Consider the following 22,862-nt stretch of genomic DNA (forward strand, 5'->3'; position numbering starts at 1 on the left):
TACTTAGCGTCGAGCCTTTTGTCCAGCTTTTCCCGGAGAATTTTTTGTCACAATCGAATGCAGTGTTTGAGGGAATTCAACATGACGATATATACGGACCTGTTACTGCCTGGACATTTTCAGTAAGCACGTCATTAATGACTGCAAGATAATACTGACGACAAGGATAATTTGTAGCAAGGGAGTACCCTTAAGATCACGTTTTTTCTAGATTCCACAAACAGATTGGTCAGGTTTGATTTTGCGGCGTCGAATACCCTTCGGACGTTTGCCACCACTCGATTTTTCAATATTATACCGGGCCCAATTAATTCCACAGTATTCGAAACTTCTTGTCAATGACGATAGTTATGACCAGTGGAAGGAGTCGACGCTAACTGGAAAGCATGACGCTTGATGGCGGGAGCGCTTGGATGCGACTGTGGAGTATTGGGAGTATTATGCCAAGCCGCAAGTAATACGCTGCGTGCAGTGTAATTTTTGAGATAGAGTGTACCGTGTTAAAATGGCGATACCGGAGTGTACTTTGCGGTAAATCCTGGCAATTGGGGCAGTAGATTGGCCGCCGATTGATTGAAAAAATATGACTTGCGGTTCTCGCTCTGGTTTGCCATAGAAATGAGTGTTCTAGACGAATATTACTGTTAACCATATTGTTAAGGCAAGGCTTTCAAGTCATGTTATTAGAAAAGGCCTTGAGTTTGAAGGAGAGTGGGAAATAGTAACGGAAGTTGGGGTCCATTTCGGCAAACCCAGTTACTGCAAGCCGCAATACTCCACCCTCCGTTCGGCAGGCAATCCTCCACGGTCGACCAACATCCCTTCATTCACTAGATAACCTTCTTGTTACATCGTCCTCGTCGCTCGTCATTGAAATACTACAACGCCATTCATCGGAGTCTTGCAACCAATGATCAAGAAATCAAAGTGGACGCACCTTACTGTTGTCGACCTAGTATTATATTTACTGCCACCGCCAGGCAGTGTTCTAGGTGGCGAAACAAGACATAGCGGAGGTGTGATTGGAACAACCTGGAGGATTAGGAGGCGGCCTTGCAGAGGAATGAATAGGCATGTTATACAATGACTCGCATCAGCGTAGATAGAAATTCACTCGCCCACATGATCCTTTAGAAATGCCCTTCAGTACGATTCGATATCGAGACAATGAGCCAGCTCTCCAATATCTGGAAACGCCATGTCAATCTGGTTTTTCGTAGAGGAGCAGCGTCAGCTCACAAAGACAACTTCGAAGACCGAAAGGCGTTTGAGGCAATGGATGGGCTATTAGAGTCGAAGAAGGAAGTTTTCCGCCTTTACAGCTCGTCAGTTATACTCGACACGATAGCGTTCATCATTACATTGCACTAAAGCTCAACCTTGCAGGCGTTGATGAAGCCAACCAAGGGGGCTGAATTTGGCGGTCATAATATTCACAAAGACTCCCTCGAAATCCAAAAGGTTGTTGAGGCAATGGACGAGCTGTCATAGTCGAAGAAGGATATTATCCGCCGTCACAACTCGTCAGTCATACTCGATATGGTACTGTTCACCATTACATTGCACACAAGCTCAACCTTGCAGGCGTTGATGGAGCCGACCTAGGTGGCTGGTTTTGGCGGTCATAGCATGCAGCTTAGCTGCCGCCGTCCAGTTTGTGTGCTGCTTTGCCATGATTGCTGGTCGATATTTGGTGGGTTTCAGCGCTCAGCGGTCAAAGGTCTAACAAATGGTATACCGAAAACAACTATAGCTGATAATACTTACCACACGTAGGGGTATGTTGTCTGGACCTCCGTCTCGAGAAACAATAGACTTAAAGGTGTTGATGAGATATAATCCTCCTTCACAACTATCAATTAAAGTCGGGTGAGTTCCGATATTAGATATTGTCAAGAAATGTACGTTTACAGCATATGCAATTCAAGGTGCTCACCGCAAGCGATTATTAACGTTTTTTTCTTGTTTTGAGTGCCACGCGCACAGTAGGTTCCAATAGGCGGCAAACAAAGCTTCCTCGAGTGGCGGGCACCCGGTTGGTGAGGGTTCTCAGCAGTGACCTTAGCTTCTGCAGCGGGACCCAGAGCATATCTTGTGCATCACAACTTCCGGTACAGCAGAAGCTTTACAATGGATGGGAGTCTGTATGGAAGAGGCTGACCGAATCTTGTCACACTGATAACATGGATGCATTGGTGCCTAGCATCCAGCTGCATTCTCGATGCAACAAAAGTGCTGGCCTGGCATCAGTGGGGCCACAACTAAACCACTCAAAGACTACTCACAGGAATAACCATCAATAACCTGCTCAATAGTTGGTGTAGTTCACAATATGTGCTAATAGGGAGCCACAAAGATTGTCATGGGGTGAGATGAGACCTAGACCATTGCCTAATTACCATGCTGCAATCATAGGCAGACATTCTCCATTCCCATGGTAATGTCCTTTGCCACTTTGCATTGATACAATGGTCAGTGTAAAGGACAACACGGGCATGAGAGTGTCTGCCATTGGATGGATGGGTTCGCAATGGGTGATCTGGGCCGGTGTGCGTGCGCTACGATCTCAAAGAGGACCAAGAATCGTCGCTCATCCAACGTTGTAGCGTTGGGGGTTTCAGGTAAGTTGCATATATGTATGGGCAATAATGGTCCTTACCTCTTGACGCTTTTCAAAGTTCTACAGATTCCACACCATCCTGATTCCCTACCCGATGCCCTCTCATGGTGATCTAGTTTCCAGACCGAAGGCGAAGAGTGGTCGAGGAGTCTGGCCCCCATTTATAGGCCTGATCACTCCACATCGTGCACAGTGACCATGAATAAACGTTCTCGAAGGTTGTATAGCGCATGAACAAGCGGTCACTGGACATAGGACCTTGGGTAAGTGGCTGACATGTTGGGCGAAGTTCGCAACCCAGGTCACAGCGAAACAGGCACATGGCGTCCAGTGACAATTTTGTTACACCAAACGCCTTTCTTTTCGTGCGTAGCTGTACTTCACTTTCTCAAGCTAATAGATATGTCATTATGAAACCAAAATCGCAACAAAAACGGCTACCTCTAGACCGTAAAGCAGCTCAAAGATATGATTTCTAGAACACCCGCATTAAAATTCTGGCCAATAGTGTTCATGCAACTGTTGCAACACGATTCCATTCCTGCGCCACATCCGAAATACTCTACGCTGCCCAACATTGTGGAAAAGGTCTGAGAAAACCTCGTCAGCCGACCGTTGCTCAGGAATCGATGTGAGACGCCAACTAAATCAAAACGCTCGCCATCTGACTGTCCAAGCTTGGCATTGCAGAATTCCTCATCGGATCGCAGACCCTAGCCCAAATGCATCACTCTCATACGAATTCCAAATCATCAGAATCTCACCTCACGAAGGAGCTCCATGTTGTATTTAACCCGACAGGACACGCCCAAACTTCAAGGGGAAAATAGCCTGTCTAATGACGGAGGCAACGGAATAAGACTTGAACTCACAGACGCACCGTCAAATCAACCGCATGTGCTTCTTCGCCGACCACTCGGTTCTCCACAGTCCTTCCACCGATCTTCGACCCAAGTTTAAGGCCAGCCCAAGCTTGTATGCATATATTTCACTCAAAATCGTCCAACTTTTCACAAAGACCCTAAAATATAGACTCGGACACGCAAATGGACGAAAACTAGTGGGTTTGCACACAGCCAGTAGCATTCCCTCCTTCTCTTAATCTCCGACACTCAACGCAAGTCCATCCGATATTTCAGAAAGGCACGGCGGCACGCAAAGTATCTGGTAGTAGGATCATCCTTTACGCGTTCGCAGGGAGCTTCCGACGGCCCTTCAATTTATAATGTGATGTATCTGCGCCCGGGAAGAGGTCAGGCCTCAGAACACCTACTACTTTTGCATATCAACCCCCAAACACGGCACGAAGGTGATAATACGCTTCCTACGAGCATTCTGCGCCTTTGCCGGTCTACAAAAAAAAACATTCCCGCCTGAATCACGGCTCTGGGGAAGATAACGAATCAGACATCGAAGAATACGAAGACAAATCTACATTCTCTTCATACGCCCAGCCTCCCAAAATTCCTCTACTATTACTGTCATATTTCAACCTTCACATTCGCACGATAGGAACGTTATAATCTGTAGCATGCTATGCCATACATCCCCAATTCACCGTTAGCCCTCTATTCGACCCTCCGATGACCGCCTTTTAGTTCTCCTACTTCACCCCATCTCTATAGCAAAGCTTGGTCTCTGAGATACGGAGCAAAGCACATCTCCTGTGGGCTATGTAGTAGATGCATTAGTAAATGTTGTATATTGAGTATGTTCTTCTCATTGCACCCGTAGAGAGTTATCTATTACACTGAAATGCCACAATTTCGTGAAAGGATGCAACGAATTTGTGCCTCAGATTATTCCATCGTGCATTTGACAGCTGGACTTGGTTTGACCGACAATGGCGGCTACAGTGGGAGATTTGTGCTAATAAAACAATTCTGGGTAAGCTGATATGTGGCGTACGACTTTTTCTTCTTCTTTTCTCTGCACAGTATTGTACAGATCTTTCTATTCGCAGGTATCCCGGAACTCTGACGACAACAGGCAAGTGTTAACATACTCGATATTAAATTACCGATTTATAAATTATTTCCATGAAAAAATGGGATGTACAAAGTGTGTTAATTGCAAACCGGTTTAGTAGAAAGACTGATGGTAGCATGCCCAAGGAAGGACGAGAAAGAGAAAGAAAGTGACATGTTAGTAAACAAGAAAGGAAAAGCATAGATGATAGGTTGTTGAAAACATAGTAAATAGTAATAGGGAGTGGTTGGTTGGAAGTTTGAAAGGAATGTGTCGTGTGTACGTATGAAGCAGTTGTAAGTAGCAGTTGGAGGCATTTCGGTTATCCAGCTCGCGAGCCCAGGTATCAATATTACGGTGAAAAGTGGTATATACGGGAAAGCGATCAGAACATAAAAAGAAAACAGACAGGTCAGAAGCTGAAAAGAAACACACACATATAATCAAAATTTGCAACAGAGAGGAGATTTAACTTTGAATGTGTAATATCTTGATTTATATCCTTTCTACTCCTCGTCTTCTTCGATGACGTTCTGGAGGGGGGCACCGTGTTGATAGCGACCAGGGCTGCTTCGCCCAGTCTCTTCAAGAGGGATGCGAGGAAGATCTATTGCTAACGATTCAGAAGGTGACGGCCTTGGTGAAACTTTGGGGGAAGGTGTGGCCGTGAGGGAGCTTTCTTTAGGCAAAGAAGCTGTGCGGACGGGAAGACGGGAGGGAGCAAGGGGGGCGATGACGACAGGGACAACGTTGATGGGGTTGGTCTTTGGAGAACCGCCACGCTCACGCTCCCGGTACATTTCGATGAGAGCTGCGGTTTTACTTGGCGTCGATGGGAGGCCATTATTAACCGCAGGAGCTGCACCATTGTCTAATTTCAGATCCTGTAACCGATTGAGAGTTGCAACGGTTGATCTGACCGGGGCCTGAGGACTAGGCTGCTGGATGGTTGGCTGAGCAACAGGTGCGACAGGTGGAACGGGAAGTGGTCGAATTTCAGCAATATTGTGCACTTGTCCTTCTTCTTCATCTTCATCTTCGCTGTCATTGTTGGAAAGTTTCGCTCGAAGATTGTCTTCATCAATCATGGACTGTGTAGCATTCCGTCTTTCAGGATGGAGGTCGAAATAACCCAGACGGCGTTGGTTTCTGGCAGCTTGAAGGGCACTTAAAACTGCGGATTGCGGTTGGTCTCCATGATCCATCTCGGAATCATCGTAGGCAAGGCCCGACTCGCTGTCATAGTCTTCTTCAACATTGCTGGTTCTAGGAACCGTCTCAACCTCGTCAATATCATAATCATCCGAGAGATGATGGTCCATGCCATAATCCTGGTCGACACGCTCCATCACACTCGAAGGAGACGGAGCACGGTTTTGAACAGCAGCAAGAACCTGAGCTACCTCCAGACTAGCATCGTCAGGATCCAAAGGCTTACTACCTTGCCCACGTTTTCTGTCCGAGAACTCAGCCTCCTGGCCCCCCATCCTCCGGCTCTGACTCCCCACCAAGATGTCAACCCAGGCGTCCGCGCTCGATTCACGTCGCTTCTGCTTGACGTCTTCTGGTTCATTTGGATTGACATTTTCGTCATCGTCACTATAGCTGGCCATTCTGGTTTCAAAATCAACGCTTGAATAGGCAGCTGGGATCATTGACCTTCGATTCGAGCCGGGCGTCGTTGGAAGTCTAAACAACGATTTCTTCACGGACGGTGATGTTGTAGAGTCGGAATGCATCTCGTCGCTCTTCGGTGCAGCATGTGCCTCGGATTCAGCTTTAACTGTGGGCGCCGGTACCGTCTTTACAACGGGGGCTTGAGTTGCATGAGGAACAGGTAAGGGAGGCGGAGCGGTAGTTACTGGAGTTTGCAAACGTGAAGCCTTTGGATTGAGTGATAGAACTTTGGTGGAAGTTGTGCCATGAAGTAAACCTTCGAATTCAACTTCACGAATAGAAGGGCTATGTGGAACATGCCCAACGACATAGGGACGACCATTAAGAGTCGGTGCCTGTTTCCAGGTCTTCTTGTTCGATGTAGAGAAAAGAGACGGCAAACGTCGGCGGTTGGATGATTTGATCGCTAGTTGCTCACGATATTCCAATGGAACAAATTCCTCGAACAAAAGAAGAGCTGTCGATGTACGAGGATCTGCACCGCCAGAAGCTGTCGTCCGAGAAGGCGGCAAAGACTTGTATTCGACCTAAACGAATAACGTATGAGTTATTAATAAAGATATTCACATACCAAATGAAAAAGACAAACTCACCAAAGCCCAATTGCAGTCTCTGTCAAGCATCTCACCCCTTTCAAGATCCATCCAACCGCCACCATAGATGAGATCGCAGAATACGTCCAGAAACGCTTCTTCAATGACTTCCTCGGTCCCAATAACAGGCTCAGTGTCCCAACCGAATGCTGGCAATTGCTTCTGTGTTTTCTTTAATTTCTTGGTCATTTCAGCGCTTTGTGCTGGCCATGACGAGATGGTATGTGTCAGAGGTGTGCTGAATTGGAGAGTAGCACTTAAAGGGGCATCCATGCGGGAGAACCCTGCAGAAGAAAAGTCGTTCCAGGACAACGTCTGCCGTTTAGCCGAGCGTTCCTGTAAATTAATGAATAAAAGATGCCGTAATTCAAGATAAAATATGACGCACTGTTCTTGCAGACTCTGTCAGGTCAAACTGAAGTTTCTTCTCGTCCCCAAGACCGCCGAATCCCATAGACTCGAATTCACCCCATTTCAGATCCGTGAGACTCCTAAACTTATCTTCACCTTCTCGAACACCACTGAGGCCGAAATAATCTGATGTCGGAAGAAGGGAACTGTTGCCCGTGGAAGTTGAAGTAGTAGATAGATATGATGAGGTTGACTGGGATGGACTCATGTTTATAGCAGCACCCGGCGAAATATCTGGATTGAAGTTGGCTGGCATGTCCATCCTCTTCTTGTATCCTTCCGAGTAACGAGGAGCCAACTTTAATGTAGCGGGTGCAATTCTGTCCCATTCCTTCGAATTGGCGAGACCATTGCTAACATTTGATCCCGGTGGTCTGTATGCCCATGTAGATGCAGTTTTGACAAGATCCGGAGAATACATCCTGACGTTTCTGCGTACACTAGTGACGCGAACGGTACGGGCACCTCTGCGAGGCTGAGGCTTCTTTTGCTGGATATCGGGCAGCATGGAGGGGTATCCCTTAATCCACTCTTTGAGCCTGACAGGAACTCCCAGAGACGCTGCGCTGGCGGAAGGATTTGAAGTCTGTAGCACCCGAGGGGTGTCTTTCCATCGGACGAAAGAAAGAATGAGATGTTCCATGGCGCTGACAGCGCGTAAGTAATGAATGTATGCATGATGGAAAGCAAGCGTGGCGGGGCCAAGGCCAAAGAAAAGAGGGCCAAAGAGCGGCGAAAGTGTTGGGGGTGTATGCCCTGATGAAGTACTATTGGCGACTAGTCGAGAAAGCAAGTCGAGAAGTCGGACGATAATGGCTTGAAGAGGGGGCGGTAAAGGTGGCAGGAAATGTGTGGCAAAATGTATTGGAGGGTATTGAAGTGCTATGGAGAGTAGAGATTAGCCTATCGTCTGGTGGCACACCATGCCACAGAAAAAAGGCGACATGTAAGGGGATTCCACATACCTGCCTCTGATTCGCGGAACTCAACGTAGTGTTCCCATGAGACCAAACCACGGACGTCCTGACCACCAACAGATCTGATGACACGAGCCAGTCCCCATCGCAGACACATCCCCAATTCATGAGGACCTGCAAATCTTGCTTCTTCCCTCCACTTTGCCTCCGCCTCCTGGGCTTTCTGACCAGAGAAAGATTCACAGGAACCAATGAAACTGCGAATCAGACGTTTGATTGCAGATGACGATATGTCCAGGGCGGTCGTAGAAAAAATGAAGGGGGTCGTTATCCCACCGCGAGTCTCCAGTTCCTCCGCTACAACCTCTACCAGCCTCTCGACCTGCTCGATACCCAACACCACGTGTCGTTCATACGATAGGTACCCGTAATCGTGTTCTTTATGGTATTCTGAAGCATTGTCGTTTCGAGGTTTTTCGAGGTTTAAGGGTAGAAAAGCGCCATCTGGAAACTGTGGATCCAGAGGCTGCTCAGACTCTTCCCGACCAGAGGGAAAGGTTTTCTGAAATTTTTGGTCCTTCTTCTTGTCCTTTTTGGAAGGCGTGCCTAGGGTGACGCCGCGGTTGGAAAGACGGCTGTTGACCCTTCCAAACTCATCGGAGGACCCTAGTCCATAGTTCTCGTCGGCGGGTAGATTATGTCGCTTCTGTGGTGTCGAGGTTGTGCGAGTACGAGAAAATAGGCTGGGCATCGGGTTGTACGATGAGAGGGTGGGCAACAAGAACTGAGAGCGTTGTTAACAACGACAGATCAGGGGGCTTCGGCAAATACCGTCTGCCCTGATATCCCTTTCAACCGACAAATGAAAAAATCTCTCGCGGAACGGCAAAAAGAAAATCTTCACAGAATGCTCTTGTTCCACAAATCATATATACTATCACCTGTGTGGCATGTCGTCACTCCGTAAACCTGGTATGAACCCAGCCTTCACTTAAGAATAAGCAATTCCCTGATGGTGTCAAAATAACTTGTTCCATATCTACATGCTATTGATGTACAGATAGATCATAGAACAGGCATCGGACCAAGGCGTCTGTCTAGAGTCCTGCCCTGAACAGTGCAACGGCATAAACATCGCTCCGACAACAGGCTGAATCGGCTTCACATCACTGGTTTATCAAGCCCTATAAGCCGGAGCTGGCACGGTTGTAGTCAGTGACGAAATGGAAGCGGGGCGCTCCTTAATTCTGTCCTTGAGCCTGTCGCCAGCTAGGAGTGGTCTAGGGAATCCGCCACTGACGAAGGCAGTTTTCGGTGGTCCCATGGACTATGAAATCGGCGTCAGCATCGACGCTTGTCCAGAACATAGCCAATATCAACGTACATTCGAGTAGCCCGTAAAGGGATAGGCGTCTGGGAAAGTAACCTGTGAATGGGGAGCAGTGTGGTTTTGATTGATGCTGTGCGGTTTATAATTGCTGTAGTGTTGAGCTGTCGCAGGGTACATGGGCCCGCTCATCGGGGGCTGAGGGCTCATGCGGCCGTCCGCACCTCCAGAGTAGGGACTCTTGTTTCCGCTGTACACTCTGGAAGGACCGGAGGTGGGATTGTACTCCGTCGCAATTATAGTAGGAGGGCCATCTACTTGACTAGCTTCGACATTATATTCCCTCTCCGAAGCCTCCGATCTTCTTCTATTTCGAATGACACATATCACGAGCGTGGCAAGCAGGACCAATACCAGAACTGGATCATCAACAAAAACTGATTAACCACCACTTTCAAGCAGGGTCAGTGACATCAAACTTACGACAAGTAATAGCAATCGCGATCCGGATACCTCTCGGGACTCGATCTTTGCACGTCTGTTTGCCTGACCTTTTAAATGAAGCTTGTCAGTAAGCCACATGAACAACGATTGGTAAAAGGAAGTAAAACACCGCCACAGAGAGTAAATTGATACACTCCCAACCTCCAGAACGAATCAAGATATGACCGCCCATGGCATGACACACCAGAAGCAGCGATGGAAAAGTGAAGACTCGACTTACTCGTCTTTCGTACAAATGGACCAACTAAGTGCAGCATTAGTCGTCGGCAACGACGAGAAAGCAAGCAATCCCAAAGATAATAAAACAGCAGAATCTAGAAGAAGAAGCAAACCAGTTTAATCTTGGTTGACCGAAAGAAAAACCGTTTGAATGTACGCACTATCAATCATGTTCCAAAGGCTTTAACAAGCTCAACTAATGATACCAGGGAGCCCAGGACTATTTCGTTACACTTGACGAACGATGAAAGAGTCAAATGCGTCCTAATGGCGTTACTGAAGGTTTTTATGATATGTAGATTTTGTCGATGCTCGATGCGATACTCCGCTGGCCTGCAGACGGAGTGTGGTTGGGGGTGCCGATGAGGGTACGAGGTCAACTCGAGGAACTCGGGAATCCATTTCCTCCAACAGTAACGGACAGTCATTCGGTTAACAGATGGGTGACAAAGCATTTGATGGCGCCCATCACGACGGACACTGCCTATGAGCTTCAATTGAGAAAAGTGATCTTCTCCAAAGTTTGAAGTTGAAACACCATCATAGCTTGCTGTATCACGCTTTGTGAAGACCAGCTGCCGGCTATTTTCCCAAACATTTGCCGTGTTTGTCAATTATTCAGATCCACAAATTCATGCGCCGCGCCGGCACTATGGGCGCCAAATTGAATCTTGTTGGCAGTGTGGTTTACCCAAAGATAAAAAAATCAATTTAGCATAGCAAAGCGTGCTTTTACATCTGTGTCATAACTATTATACAGAACATTAACTACATGAATAACAGCGTGAAAGCATGTGTGTATCGCAAGGCGAGAGAGGGGATTCTGAGTCGGATGAAAATCAATGCCAGGTCCTAGGTCTGGTGTCGCGGCAACAAATTAGTAATTAACACTCGAGCAAATTAAAAAATGACTACACACCCAAAGAACTCGCCGTCTGCTACTGTCAGCAGTGTTTTGGATGTACCATCTGCAGTATTCCACATGACGCTAAAAGAAAGAAAATTTAAACAACTAATGATCACCAAACAGTAAGAACCGGTACTCACGTATTTCCCCACCAGTTCTGAAGACCAATACCGATGGAACCGTTTTTGGGATATTGTAGAATGAAGAAAATAAGGACCGCGCTAACAGCAACACCAGAGTCGAGAGCAGCAGAGAGGACATAATTGTATTTAGTCCACCATGAGAAGTGGCGCCTTCGGATGACGTATTGGAAGATGAATCCAACAATTGCCCAAGGTACGTAGTTGACGGCACTCGCGGGAGGAATGAGACCAGTGCCGGAAAAGATAACAGGGAAGCTGAAGGCATGTCAGGAAAGCACAGTGCAAGGAATAAAAGAAAAACATACTTGAGGTAGCGGAGCCAGCTGTTGGGGAACTTCAGGCTCAGGAGATAAGTGATGACTGGGCACACAATGCCAACGATGAAGAAAAGGCAGAGCGCTGAGATAAATGTCAGTTGACTAAACAAAAAAGGACGACTATCTTGACCACATACCATAGTAGATCTGGCCCTTGGAGAATTGCCTAGCAGGTCCAATAACTCCCCAAATAACACTGGCGGTGCCGAAGGTCTCTGTGCTGGGGCAAATGAAGCCATCCTTCTGGCCAGGTGTGCACATGTCAGGGATGTTGGTGAACATCCACGCTTGAACACCCAGTTGAACAGTTCCAGCAATGACGGTTGCAACAACCTGACCCCAGAACATTGCCCTAAATAACATCAATGCGTAAGTCTACCGAGTATACCAAGCACACCGATAGAAACGGCAAACATACCTGGGAGGAATCTTCATGTAATGGCCAAGCTTGAAGTCGGACGTGAATGTCAGTGCCTGAGCCATGGTAATGTAACCCCAAGTCTTGAACATCATCATGGCGACAGGGCGACCAGGAAGACCGTAACCAATGATCAACTCTGTGATGACGTTGAGACCGACTTGTTGATTCGTAATGGCCTGAATCATTCCAATGGGAATAACGTAGAAGAAGGCAATCACGAGAGCAAGGATGAACCATTGGCTGAAGCAGAGCGTCAGAATAAAATTATTTGCACATAAACTGAACATACACAGGGAATTTAGTCTCCCAAACTTCAATAGAGACAACACCAAATACGAACATGACAACTGAGAAACCGATTTGTTAGAATTATGATATCAACAAAAAGCAGAAGCACATACCGAAGATTACAGCATACCACCATTCAGGGACCTGGGGATAATGTGACATCAAACGAGCATGGATATCTGGCTGTTCATGCATAGCACGGCGAGCCTGAGTCCAAATTTGCTTGCGGAAATACAGGAATGCGTGGGTGAGGGTGGCCGTGATCGAAGCAAACGACAGGCCGTAAGAAATGGCAAAGGTGGTAGAGATGAACAAAGGGCTATAGGCATCATATTCCTCTTGGTTGAAAGTCGTGTCTGGGTTGGTGATCCTGGTGACGTTGTAGGTGCTGCCAGTGTTATCGAAGGATCCACGAGAAGAGATGGGCATATACTTGCTGCTCCAGGTGTTGGTAAACTGTGTAACAATATAGAATGTCACTAATAAATTGATCAAATATTAAAATAATGCTTACGTGGAGAACGGGTGTGAGAAACCAGAAGAAGAATACGAATCCAGCGACGATGTTGGCTTCAGCCCACCAAGGCGTTGCAAGGGGAGATCCAATGTACGCAATCTGGGCCCAGTCGAAAGTAATGAGACTCATACCCATACCGTGGACATAACCGAACATCTCGTTCAGAGGAACATTGTCGGGGGCAATCCAGCATACCCAAGAGAAGTAGCTGAGAGCCTGGAAGAGATATCCGGGGAGAAGGTACCAAATAGCAGAGGCGGCGAAAGCGTAGAAGAAGAAACGCTCTCGGCTGATACCCCCGCGGTTACCCACACCAGCATATGTTTGGGCATGCAAGGTATTGAAAAGTGCGCATGTAACCAGATTGGTAGGCCAGACTAGTGGAATTGATGATGAGTACTGATTTATTGCTTTAAATAGTGTACTTACTCATCGACGGGGGTTGGACCAAGAATCGTCGAGCAATACCTCCAACAGAGAACCCAATAAGCTGGGTCGACATAACAACCATCCATTGGTCTAACAATGATACGGTAAGAATGGAACCGCAAGATAAAATAATTAGACTTACAGCTGAAATTGAATGTTTGGTTGTAGTATACTCTCTGGACAGCGACAATGTCCGTGGCATAGGCACTGGAATAACCGACAGAGGCCATGATTGTAGAAAGTACGTGCTCCTTGATGGTGAAGGGACCTGGGTTAATTTCGACACCAAATATCTTTACGTTTGGAAGGAGGCGAGCCCATGCTCTTCCTAGAGGGAAGATTAACAGTTGGCCAACAATCTTGACAACTAATTAGATGTGGTATAAAATGAGCTAAGAGAAAACTTACCCCTGTAACAGTGACGGAAGGATAACGGAAGAAGAAAAACTGGTTGAGCCCAGGGATGATAATAGCCCAGACGAGTCCAAGTACCCAAGCACGGAAAGTGTTGCAAGGAATGCTGGGGTCATCAGTGTTAGCTACGGCAGACCGAACTTCCGGGTATGGCGAATCGTCCTCCAAGATTCCAGCAAGCGCCTCATTCTTGTCGATGTTGGGGTCATCGAAGTCGGGCAAGGCAAGCTCCGCAATATGGGCTGTATAGGTTGTCAGTATTGTTAAGGTGCAGTATTGGAGCGGAAGGGGACTCACCCGGATCGCCACCGAGTTTCTCGATGTCGGAGGGCTGGCTCTCTTGCTTGGTGTCTTTGGAGAGAGACATACTGGGAGCTGAAGCAACGCAAGCTTGCAGAATTGTCGAAGCATCGGGCTACTTAAAGAGAAACGAGGAAGTCAAGCATGTGGATTCTAAGATAAGAACCCAATGTACATCGATGTGGCGAGATCTTCATTCGGAAGAAGAATCTGCATTGAAATTGTGTTGACATAGTGGCAGACATTTGGTTACACGCCTTCAGGAACTCAAAACATGGTGTTAGCTCCAATGAACGAATGGAGCCTCATCCATTTTCTCCGTTACCTCGCGGACGGTCTCAATTAAGCGACAACTGCACTCATGGACACTTTAGCATTTGTGTCGGAATATCGGTTTAGCTATCCCTCGGGGTTATTTGTGACATTCTTAAGGAGAAAAGAAGTCCCTATAGATATGATAAGTCAGTAGGTAGGAAGAGAACAGCAACTTCTACCTTGGATAGACTACATTCGAAGAAATCGAAGAGATAACAATAGTCACTCGAACAACTTCTGAGATCTAACTGTTTTCAAACGTTGAATGCTGTGTTTAAACAACGGCAGGAAGACTTCGTGGAAACGAGTTCGAAATTCTCGGAGACGATTCATTTTGACTACTTGTGGAGAATTGCCGAAAGTCGCGTCTGAATTTCTCGGAGAGGAAAGACGTCAATGGGGTCTAGTATGCTCCAAAAACATAGCAGCCATCACGAGGAGGGAGAGGAGTGAACCGATTTACCACCTCAAACTGCACACGACATGGAGGTGCACATGGTTTGTGTTAAACCCGCATCAAAAGGAAGCAGGATTCTTCATTGATCGTATCTTGCGATTAAACAAAAACACAAACAAACATTGTTGAACACAACTTAGATTTTATCTCCATATGTTCATGGACTTGACAACTTTAAAGGATTCCTTTTTGTATGTCATGTCCTCAGCTTCATTATTATGTCTGAACCCTTCTTATTGGCCCTCAGAGATAGTGGGAAATAGAGAGGGGTAGCATGATCTGGTCAACTTGTAATTCATATTTTTCCTCACCTTTGTCTCACCTTTGTATTTTCACCGACTCGGAGAACTAGAACTTCAATCCAAGGGGCGTGGCTTGACTTTTGTATTGAGTCGTCCATGTATCGATGTGAAATATCTTGGGTATCATCAGTTCTGGGTAACAACTAGACCTTTGAACTGCACTGCTGTCATGCAATCAGGTGTGAAATTCATTGGCACTCATTATGCTCATTCTGTCCATCAAAAGAGTCGGAAGATACTGGCGAATACGTCCAATATGACGGGAACAAGATTTAGCATTGTCAGCTATCAGTCAACATATTTGTGTGTGAGAGTCTTGAACGAATACTACATGCATGACTTGCCGGCGGAGAATCCTACAATTTGTCAAGTGCTGCGTAAAAAGCTGTACCTGACTTGAGAAGAAAAGAAGCGAAAACTAACAGTCGTTTCCTCTGAGGGATACTATTTTTCTCTTAAACCGGCTCTAAATAATAATCTAATTATGGCCTGTGCCTCAACGCGGAAGATTTTGTGAGTCCCGTTTATGTGTCCATAAAATTAATTGTGGGGCAGTAAGAAGAAGGAGCTACTGCTAGGACCGAACTCCGATAAATTTAAATTACTCTTATTGAAGATACCGTGTCGTCCAATGTGAAAAGAGAGTAGGGCAACATATCGGAAACTATTATATCAGATGATACTTGCTCCAGACCTGGGTTACAGGCTGTTGCAGGGGAGTAGATGCACATGCTGATTTTACCCCTAGATTTAAACTTGACGTCGCATGCATAGATATCCTCCGATAAGAGGAACAGGACAAATGCTATCCGAAAGCAAACTGTTGGCGAGCTGAATTGAAAACGTCACATATGGAGATCTAAAAATAGATTTGATTTAAGGGCTTGGCGGGACGGTAGGGACTTTTCTACTAGATTTGCCATTGAATTCCATGCCGTAAACGATAAATGCAAGCCACATGCAGATATCCGCTTGACAAGAGATTCATGTGGCCTTCGCTATATTGTCGATAGGGCTTTTCAATCTAAGCGCCGGCAGTGTGAACAGATGCCCGCACTCACGCCTACCCACTACTCACGCATGCTAATAATGTCGTGTGCAGTGTGTGTGTGAGAAAGGCCACATCTAGGCAACCTCAGGATCCAGAATAAATGATTGGAACTTGAAGAATGGAGAATTCAGCAAAAATCGTACATATTCTTCAATATCTTATTCCCTCTTCATTAGTTAAGTCAGTCACTGTTCAATATGCACCGTCACATGTGGCCGAAAAGTAATGATGAGACGTTTGAATGAGTACGAACGATATAGAAACGCATACAGAGAAGCACAAGGACCTCTCAAATCCACCGGGTTAACTAACACCTCGAACAATCGCAGTAAATTGAAACGTACATATCGCCAGACGTCGCGAAAAATCGGAAAAATCGAACCCAAGCCCTCGGTATGCAGTGTGTTAATACATCAGGCGCTTTCAATTGTGGGAGTTGCAGGTAGGTTCTTCCCCACCTTTGTTTCGGTGGTGCACCCGACGTCGTGTTTATTCCGGCTCGGTAAGATGTATGATGCGAATTTTACTGGCAACCTGCCAGAACCCTTGGAAGATGAAAGCTTTTGAAATCTCTTGTGACAAAGACCCGTTTTCCTTATGAGGAACATGAGGATTGCGTATAACCTGGAAAGTTGAATAAAATTTATGTGAAGTTCTGATGTATGTAGTTCGGTGCAAAGCGATTCGGTGGTTGAGAACAACTTTTAATCACGACGAATAATAGGGGCTTGTAGCAGATATAATTCCCACGCCACAAGTATGAGCATGATCAACGTGTCAACCGTCAACGACGCTCAAGGTCGTCCAGTCACCACGAGCTCAATCCATTTCAAACTTCACGGCTAAGATATGGTGAGTCCAAAAGTTATCTGTTATTCACTACGAACACTCAACTAACGTCAATTTGTCAACCAGTCTGCTCTATTCAACTTCCAATCCCTGCTATTGGTGATTCTCTTATTCATTTGCACATGTACATATCTACGCGCCGTTGCTCCTTGGATGGTAGACCGCAATAAAGTCGGGTATGATTGAATTTATAATTTGTCTTTTCTTTAACTTATGGGTCACAGTTTCCCCGGTTTACTGTTCAAGGCAGCCAGAATAGGCACGTACATGATTCTTACGCGCATACACTCAATTTTCAACTTATTACTTCAGGAGAGCGGTTATCACCTTACGTCGGACTTGCCTGTGTCGCCATGGCGGTTACAATTCTTTTTAAATGATACACTATTAGCACAGCAATATGGACAAACGAGAAATAATTAGGGATCCGTTACATCTACTTCCTCCACCCATCAACTACCAGCAATCCTCCGTGCCCGCCTTGGATTCTGGTTCTCATCGTCCTCTCCGTTTCCATTTCCGTTGGCATACAACGCCGACGTCGATCGCTGAGCGGTTCTTTCCACTATCGAGGTGCCATCTCGGAAACGTGCGCGGAAGAGTACGTTGGCATTCGTGAAGAGACCTTCCTTCAAAGACACAACAATGAACTGCGAACCCTTGAACCGTGTGCGGAATAACTGGCCAATGTGTTGTGTGTGGGACAAATCTAGAGCAGCATCGATTTCGTCAAGGATGTACATCGGTGCAGGCTTGAATTGAAGGAGAGCCATGATAAGGGAAAGAGCGATCAGTGACCTGTCGAAACGATACGTCAATTTCATGCTTTTCAAGTAATTCCATTTTTGAACACATACCGCTGTCCTCCACTCAGTTCAGTCAAACTCTGTTTCCATACGGTACCGAGCTGGACTTTAACTTCCAGACCGTCCATAAGATCTTGCCCATCCGGCGGCTGCAGCTTCGCGAAGTTCCCTGGTAATAGTTCTGCAAATATATCACCGAAGTCTCTGTGAAAATGAGTCCATGTGCTCAGTCCCATAGCCACGCAAGATAAACATGGCTGTCGACTAACTTGCTAACTTTCTCCCATGTTTTCTGCAAGGCATCTCTTTTGTACCGATCGAGTTCCTCGATGGTCTCCTCGATCTTGGTTTTATCTTCGTTCACGATTGCCATGTTCTTCTTGAGGTCCGTTTCCTTCTTCTCGACGCTGGACATTTTGTGTCAAGTATCCGTGAATTGATTGCGAGAAAGTAACACACCTATCAATCATGTTCATAACCTTCGTGTTAACCTTCTTCTTGAGACCGTCATGCATGGCTTGAAGTTCCTCAGCCTTTTGACGCAAGCCCAGGAGATCAATGGACTTGAAGTCATACTGTGTTCCTTCCTTGCCAAATTGACTACGTTTCAGTTAGCCTTCTACATTTCGTAAAAGAAATGTTTCCAACTTACTCTTTGTCTGTCTCAATCCACTCATTTGTAGATTCGAGCTTTGAGATGGCGTGGGCAACCTTGTTCTTTTCAGTCATATAGCCTTGAATATCATGATCGAGCTGCTGAGTGTCAAGATCAGCCTGTGTGATCTGTTCTTTGTGCTTTTTGATATCGCGGTCCAATGCCTTCAGCTCTTCGTCAAAGCGGCTCAAAGTGGCCATCTCCTCCTGCAGCCTTTCCTCAGCTTTTGCATGTTCGGCCTACGAGGTCAAAGGCATCGAGACAAGTGACAAAGAAGACGGCAACACATACACATGCAACGTCAGCCACATAAATTTAACGGAGCAACGGGACGACACACGCACCTCACTGGAAGCGACCTGGTTCACAAGTTTATCAAGCTCTTGATGTAAAGCTTCGATCCCAGCGCGTGCTTCCTCGAGCTGCTCCTTCTCTCCGGAAATGTCATTCTCGAGTTGCTCTGTGAAAAAACAAAGGGAAACGAAAAAAGCACATGGTGCACGTCAGCGGCAAGTTAAGTGGCGCACGCCATCAAAATGAACGGAGATGGAGGGAGTGGGGCAGAGTGGGATAAGTGGGATAAAGATAGCCCATACGGCGTACATACCAAGCTCCATATTGGCGGCCTGAAGCTCCTTCTGCTGTGTCTTCACAATCACCGAGTTCTTCTGGAGCGCGGTTTTTTGCGCCGCTATATTGACCTGCGCGATAATAGAACAACCACATGTTGCTGTTAGCTCACGGCATCCCACTTTCACCAAACAGTTGCAATGCAGACCTTGAGTTCCTCAATTTTCCCATCTTTATTGTTCTTGAACTCGTCCATGTCGCGCTCGAGTTTTTTGCATTCCTCCTTTGCCTCCTGTTGCCGGTCTTTGGCACTCTGGAGGGCCTGACGCAGGTTATCAATAATGCCCTTGACCTTCTCGACCTCCCCTGCGATCTAAAAACGCAACACGACAAAATTAACGATTTGTCCATGCAGTGATACGCATCGCAACGAAAAGACTTACGAGAGACGCATTGCTTCCCCCGACTTGCTCTTGAAGAAGCTTCAGTTCATGCTGTTTGATCTCCAGATCACGTGTGAGGCCCTTCCAATTATTGCGCGCGTTCTGAGTTCGCTGCTCTTCTTGCATAAGGGTCTGAAGCCTATGCTGGGCCTCCCGGAACTTGTTCTCGACACCAATAAGTTCCTGGACCTGAATGAGTGTCTGTGTCGAGCTAGGCGCAGACCCGCCGCTGAGGGTCCCGGAAGGATCATACACGTCCCCATCGAGTGTGACGGACTTGACGCCAATCTTGAAGGTGACTTCCTTTGCAGTATTAGGATCGTCGCAAACGAGGGTGTCGCTAAAGATATAGGCGATAGCTTTAGAAACTTCCTCCTCGTATCCTACGAGAGAAAGCGCTGTGCGGACTTTGCCGGGGGCGAGTCGAGTGGCAGCTTGAAGTTCCTAGAGAAAAAAATAAGCCAATGAGTCATTGGGGTCGCAATCTAGACACAAACCTGGTTTGCGAGAGTGCGGGCGTTGATTTTATTTAGAGGAATGAAAGTCACTCGTTTCTTTAAGCGTCCGTTCTTGATGAGGTCTTTGCCGACTTTCTCGTCTTCGATGACGACATTGAAGAGCTTACCGCCGCCTGCGATTTCTAGAGCAGTGGCTTTGTTGTAGTGCTCTTCAGGAAGAGTGATGAGTTGGGCGGCTACACCTTTCACTTTGCGACGGTCGAAGTTAGGAGTAGGGTCTTCATAGTCAAAGTTTAGCCTAGGGATTCTGGATTTAACTCGCTCGCGTTGCTATTATTTATAGTGTTAGTGAGTAGTTTTACAGAGCAAAGACAAAATGTGATCGTACCTCTGCAAGATTTTTACACAAATCTCGCGCCTCTCTCAATTGCCTTTCCAATTCCCTATCCTGCTCTGCGCCCCAGCCACAGTTTTTGATCTTACCTTCAAGGCCTTCAACTGCAGCTTGAACATTCTCCAGTTTCTTCATGTTATCCCCGGCCTCTTTAGCAAATGCCTGCATCTTCTTTTCGAGGTTGGCGAGTTCCTTCTCGTTCATGCTGAGCTTCACCTTGTTCTGCTGCTCCTCGGAGGCAGCCTGAGCGATACGCGCCTTCGCGTCCGCGAGCTGGCCCATATAGCCTCCGCCCTTGTTCTTTGCATTCGATGAGGAAAGGCCAGTGAGGAGAGTTTGCAAGAGCTCTTCATCAGAGGCAAGCTTTGTCTCGAACTCTGTGTGCTTGTCCTTGATCTTTGTGAACTGGCTTGAGACCTTTTCGACCTCTTTCTTTTTCTTGGCGTAGATCGCATTCGCCTGAAAAATGACAATTTGGCATGGTAAACGTATTATGAAGTTATATGCAACACACCTCTTTGAGTTGAGCGTCGAGTGTAACGACTTTCTTTTCCTCCTCTTTAATGGTTTCGAGCTTGATTTCCGCCTGTGCACGGATTTTGGCCACCTTTTTGCCCTGTTCGGTAACTTCGTCCTGCAGTTTCTTGAGTTTCCCGCCCTTACTCATTTCAGCATCTCGCCTCTTTGTCACACCTGCCATTTCTTTCTCCGCAGCCGTAATTGCCTTTAGCGCTTTCATTTTCTGGGTTTTGATGTCGTCTTGTTTCTTGTTCGCTGCCAAAATATCCGCCTCATACTTGGCCAACTTTTTCTGCCCGTCTGTCCACTCGTACGCGCGCAACTTCCGACCTATCCGCTCCAGCTCGCTCACGGACTTCTGGTACGCAATGTACGATCGCTTCTCGGCGCGGAGCTTCTCGAGTTTAGGGGTGATTTCCTCATCCAATATGTTCTGCAGCTCTTCGACACGTTTCTCCTTCTTTCCCATCGTTTTTTTGGCTTTGTCTTTGCGCTCCTCGAACATACGTGTCCCGGCGGCTTCTTCGACCATACCGAGAATCTCTTGGGGGCGCATGTTGAGTACCTAAATTTGTGATGTGAAAGACGTCAGAAGGTGCAAAGGGACAAAGAACGCCAAATACCCAATCACCTTTGTGATACGACCTTGCATAATCACGAAGTTTGGGTTGTTGATATTGAGTTGAACGGATTGAAAGAGTGATTGGATAGTTGCTTGTTGGGATTTGTGACCATTCAGGAAATACTTTGACACATTGGGCAGCGCGATCTGAAATAAAGAGATAACAATTGAGTGGTGTCGGCTACTTGAAAGAGTACACGCACCTGACGAGTAACAGTGATTTGCTTTTGATCCTGGAAGCCAACAGGGCTATTATCTTTGTCGGAGTTGTCAAAGATGATTGACACGCTGGCTTTGACTACACCAGCCTGGCCACGCTTGTAGATTAGGTCCACTTGGTTTGACGCGCGCATCTGGAAGACCAAAACGCGTCAAGAATGAAAACATGATGCAGAAGCAGTTGTTCCATGTACCTGGGACATGTTTGTAATGCCTAGAACAAAACAAATCGCGTCGAGAATGTTGGATTTGCCAGAGCCATTAAGACCAGTGATGGCGTTGAAAGATGGGTCCCATCCCGTAATTGCTGTTCGTACTGGGTACGATTTGAAACCTGGAGAAGTGTAGAATAAGCTTCAAGTGTACAATAGGCGCACAGAAAAGCATACCATCGATTACCAGCTCTTCTATCCGCATATCTTGTGGCTAAAGGCAAGCTAGAGTGATGGTTTAAAACGCGCCCGCGTGAGTCATGTGGTTTGTTCCAATGTGTCACGACCCCGGTCACCCTCTTCAGAAGATATGTGACAAAATTGTTTATTGAGCAGATCTGCGCCAAATAATGCCTTTAGTCATCAAAGCTGGTGAAAGGGGCTGTTTGTTTAATCGCAAACCGATTCTCTTCCTTGAGGTGCCCAAGGATTACCGTTATGTGCCGAAATTGATTCTTTTCGTGTGGTATGTGATCATGCGACCCAGATAATTCCCACAAGTAACTGCCTCATGTTGAACATGCACCCTGTTGCACTGGAACGTTTATGTTTTCTTCATATATTCAACAAATACTCAACATTCACTGATCAACCTAAACGTTTTTTGGTTCTTTCTGTGATTATCAGAAGAGATCAGTTGAGTAAATGTTGATTCTGAACTAGTTACATGTTAAAGAAGCTAAGAAATCCTTTCATGCAGATACTCTGCAATGAATAATATGATATCTCGAACTTATCTACACCATGATTATCTTCCGATATCCAGCACATAGTACATACATTGGTGTAGAAAGGTGTGCACTTCTCACCTGTGCGTTCTAACAAACCGATTCTTTGTTGTGCGATAATAAACACCTCACAATCGCCATTGAAGCTCTCATCCCAATCTCGTCCTCTGTTGTCATTTCGGCAGTGACATAATCAATGTCGGCTACGTCAGCGCCTATTTTTCGACTGATCGGTGCATCTTAAATTGGACGCGATCGAGGGAAATTACGTGCGGGCCAAATTTAAATTG

General features: G+C 46.4%; 4 protein-coding genes across 4 annotated transcripts; all 4 read right to left on the reverse strand.

Annotated features, from left to right (window-relative positions):
• Nucleotides 1-5,094: 5,094 nt before the first annotated feature.
• JR316_0012375 (uncharacterized protein) lies at nt 5,095-8,937 on the reverse strand (the record flags this gene model as incomplete). The annotated part of the gene is made up of 4 exons (XM_047898000.1): nt 5,095-6,792; nt 6,859-7,194; nt 7,247-8,151; nt 8,235-8,937. The coding sequence occupies 4 exons, from the start codon at nt 8,935-8,937 to the stop codon at nt 5,095-5,097; spliced, it is 3,642 nt and encodes a 1,213-aa protein (XP_047742889.1).
• Nucleotides 8,938-9,363: 426 nt separating this feature from the next.
• JR316_0012376 (uncharacterized protein) lies at nt 9,364-10,274 on the reverse strand (the record flags this gene model as incomplete). Its single annotated transcript, XM_047898001.1, has 4 exons — nt 9,364-9,513; nt 9,571-9,932; nt 9,993-10,064; nt 10,238-10,274. 4 exons carry the CDS (start codon nt 10,272-10,274, stop codon nt 9,364-9,366), a joined length of 621 nt encoding a protein of 206 aa, XP_047742890.1.
• An 801-nt stretch (nt 10,275-11,075) lies between these two features.
• On the reverse strand, nt 11,076-14,039 carry JR316_0012377 (Sexual differentiation process protein isp4; the record flags this gene model as incomplete). Its single annotated transcript, XM_047898002.1, has 13 exons — nt 11,076-11,094; nt 11,156-11,224; nt 11,284-11,541; nt 11,592-11,685; nt 11,741-11,955; nt 12,022-12,264; nt 12,314-12,371; nt 12,426-12,768; nt 12,827-13,206; nt 13,259-13,348; nt 13,401-13,617; nt 13,667-13,914; nt 13,970-14,039. 13 exons carry the CDS (start codon nt 14,037-14,039, stop codon nt 11,076-11,078), a joined length of 2,304 nt encoding a protein of 767 aa, XP_047742891.1.
• A 3,359-nt stretch (nt 14,040-17,398) lies between these two features.
• JR316_0012378 (Structural maintenance of chromosomes protein 2) lies at nt 17,399-22,049 on the reverse strand (the record flags this gene model as incomplete). Its single annotated transcript, XM_047898003.1, has 16 exons — nt 17,399-17,744; nt 17,804-17,956; nt 18,022-18,159; nt 18,212-18,352; nt 18,405-18,646; nt 18,752-18,867; nt 19,015-19,108; nt 19,186-19,350; nt 19,421-19,864; nt 19,918-20,208; nt 20,267-20,731; nt 20,787-21,356; nt 21,423-21,560; nt 21,617-21,766; nt 21,827-21,966; nt 22,022-22,049. 16 exons carry the CDS (start codon nt 22,047-22,049, stop codon nt 17,399-17,401), a joined length of 3,621 nt encoding a protein of 1,206 aa, XP_047742892.1.
• Nucleotides 22,050-22,862: the final 813 nt, after the last annotated feature.

This window comes from Psilocybe cubensis, chromosome 12 (genome assembly GCF_017499595.1).
Source record: "Psilocybe cubensis strain MGC-MH-2018 chromosome 12, whole genome shotgun sequence".
NCBI lineage: Eukaryota > Fungi > Basidiomycota > Agaricomycetes > Agaricales > Agrocybaceae > Psilocybe > Psilocybe cubensis.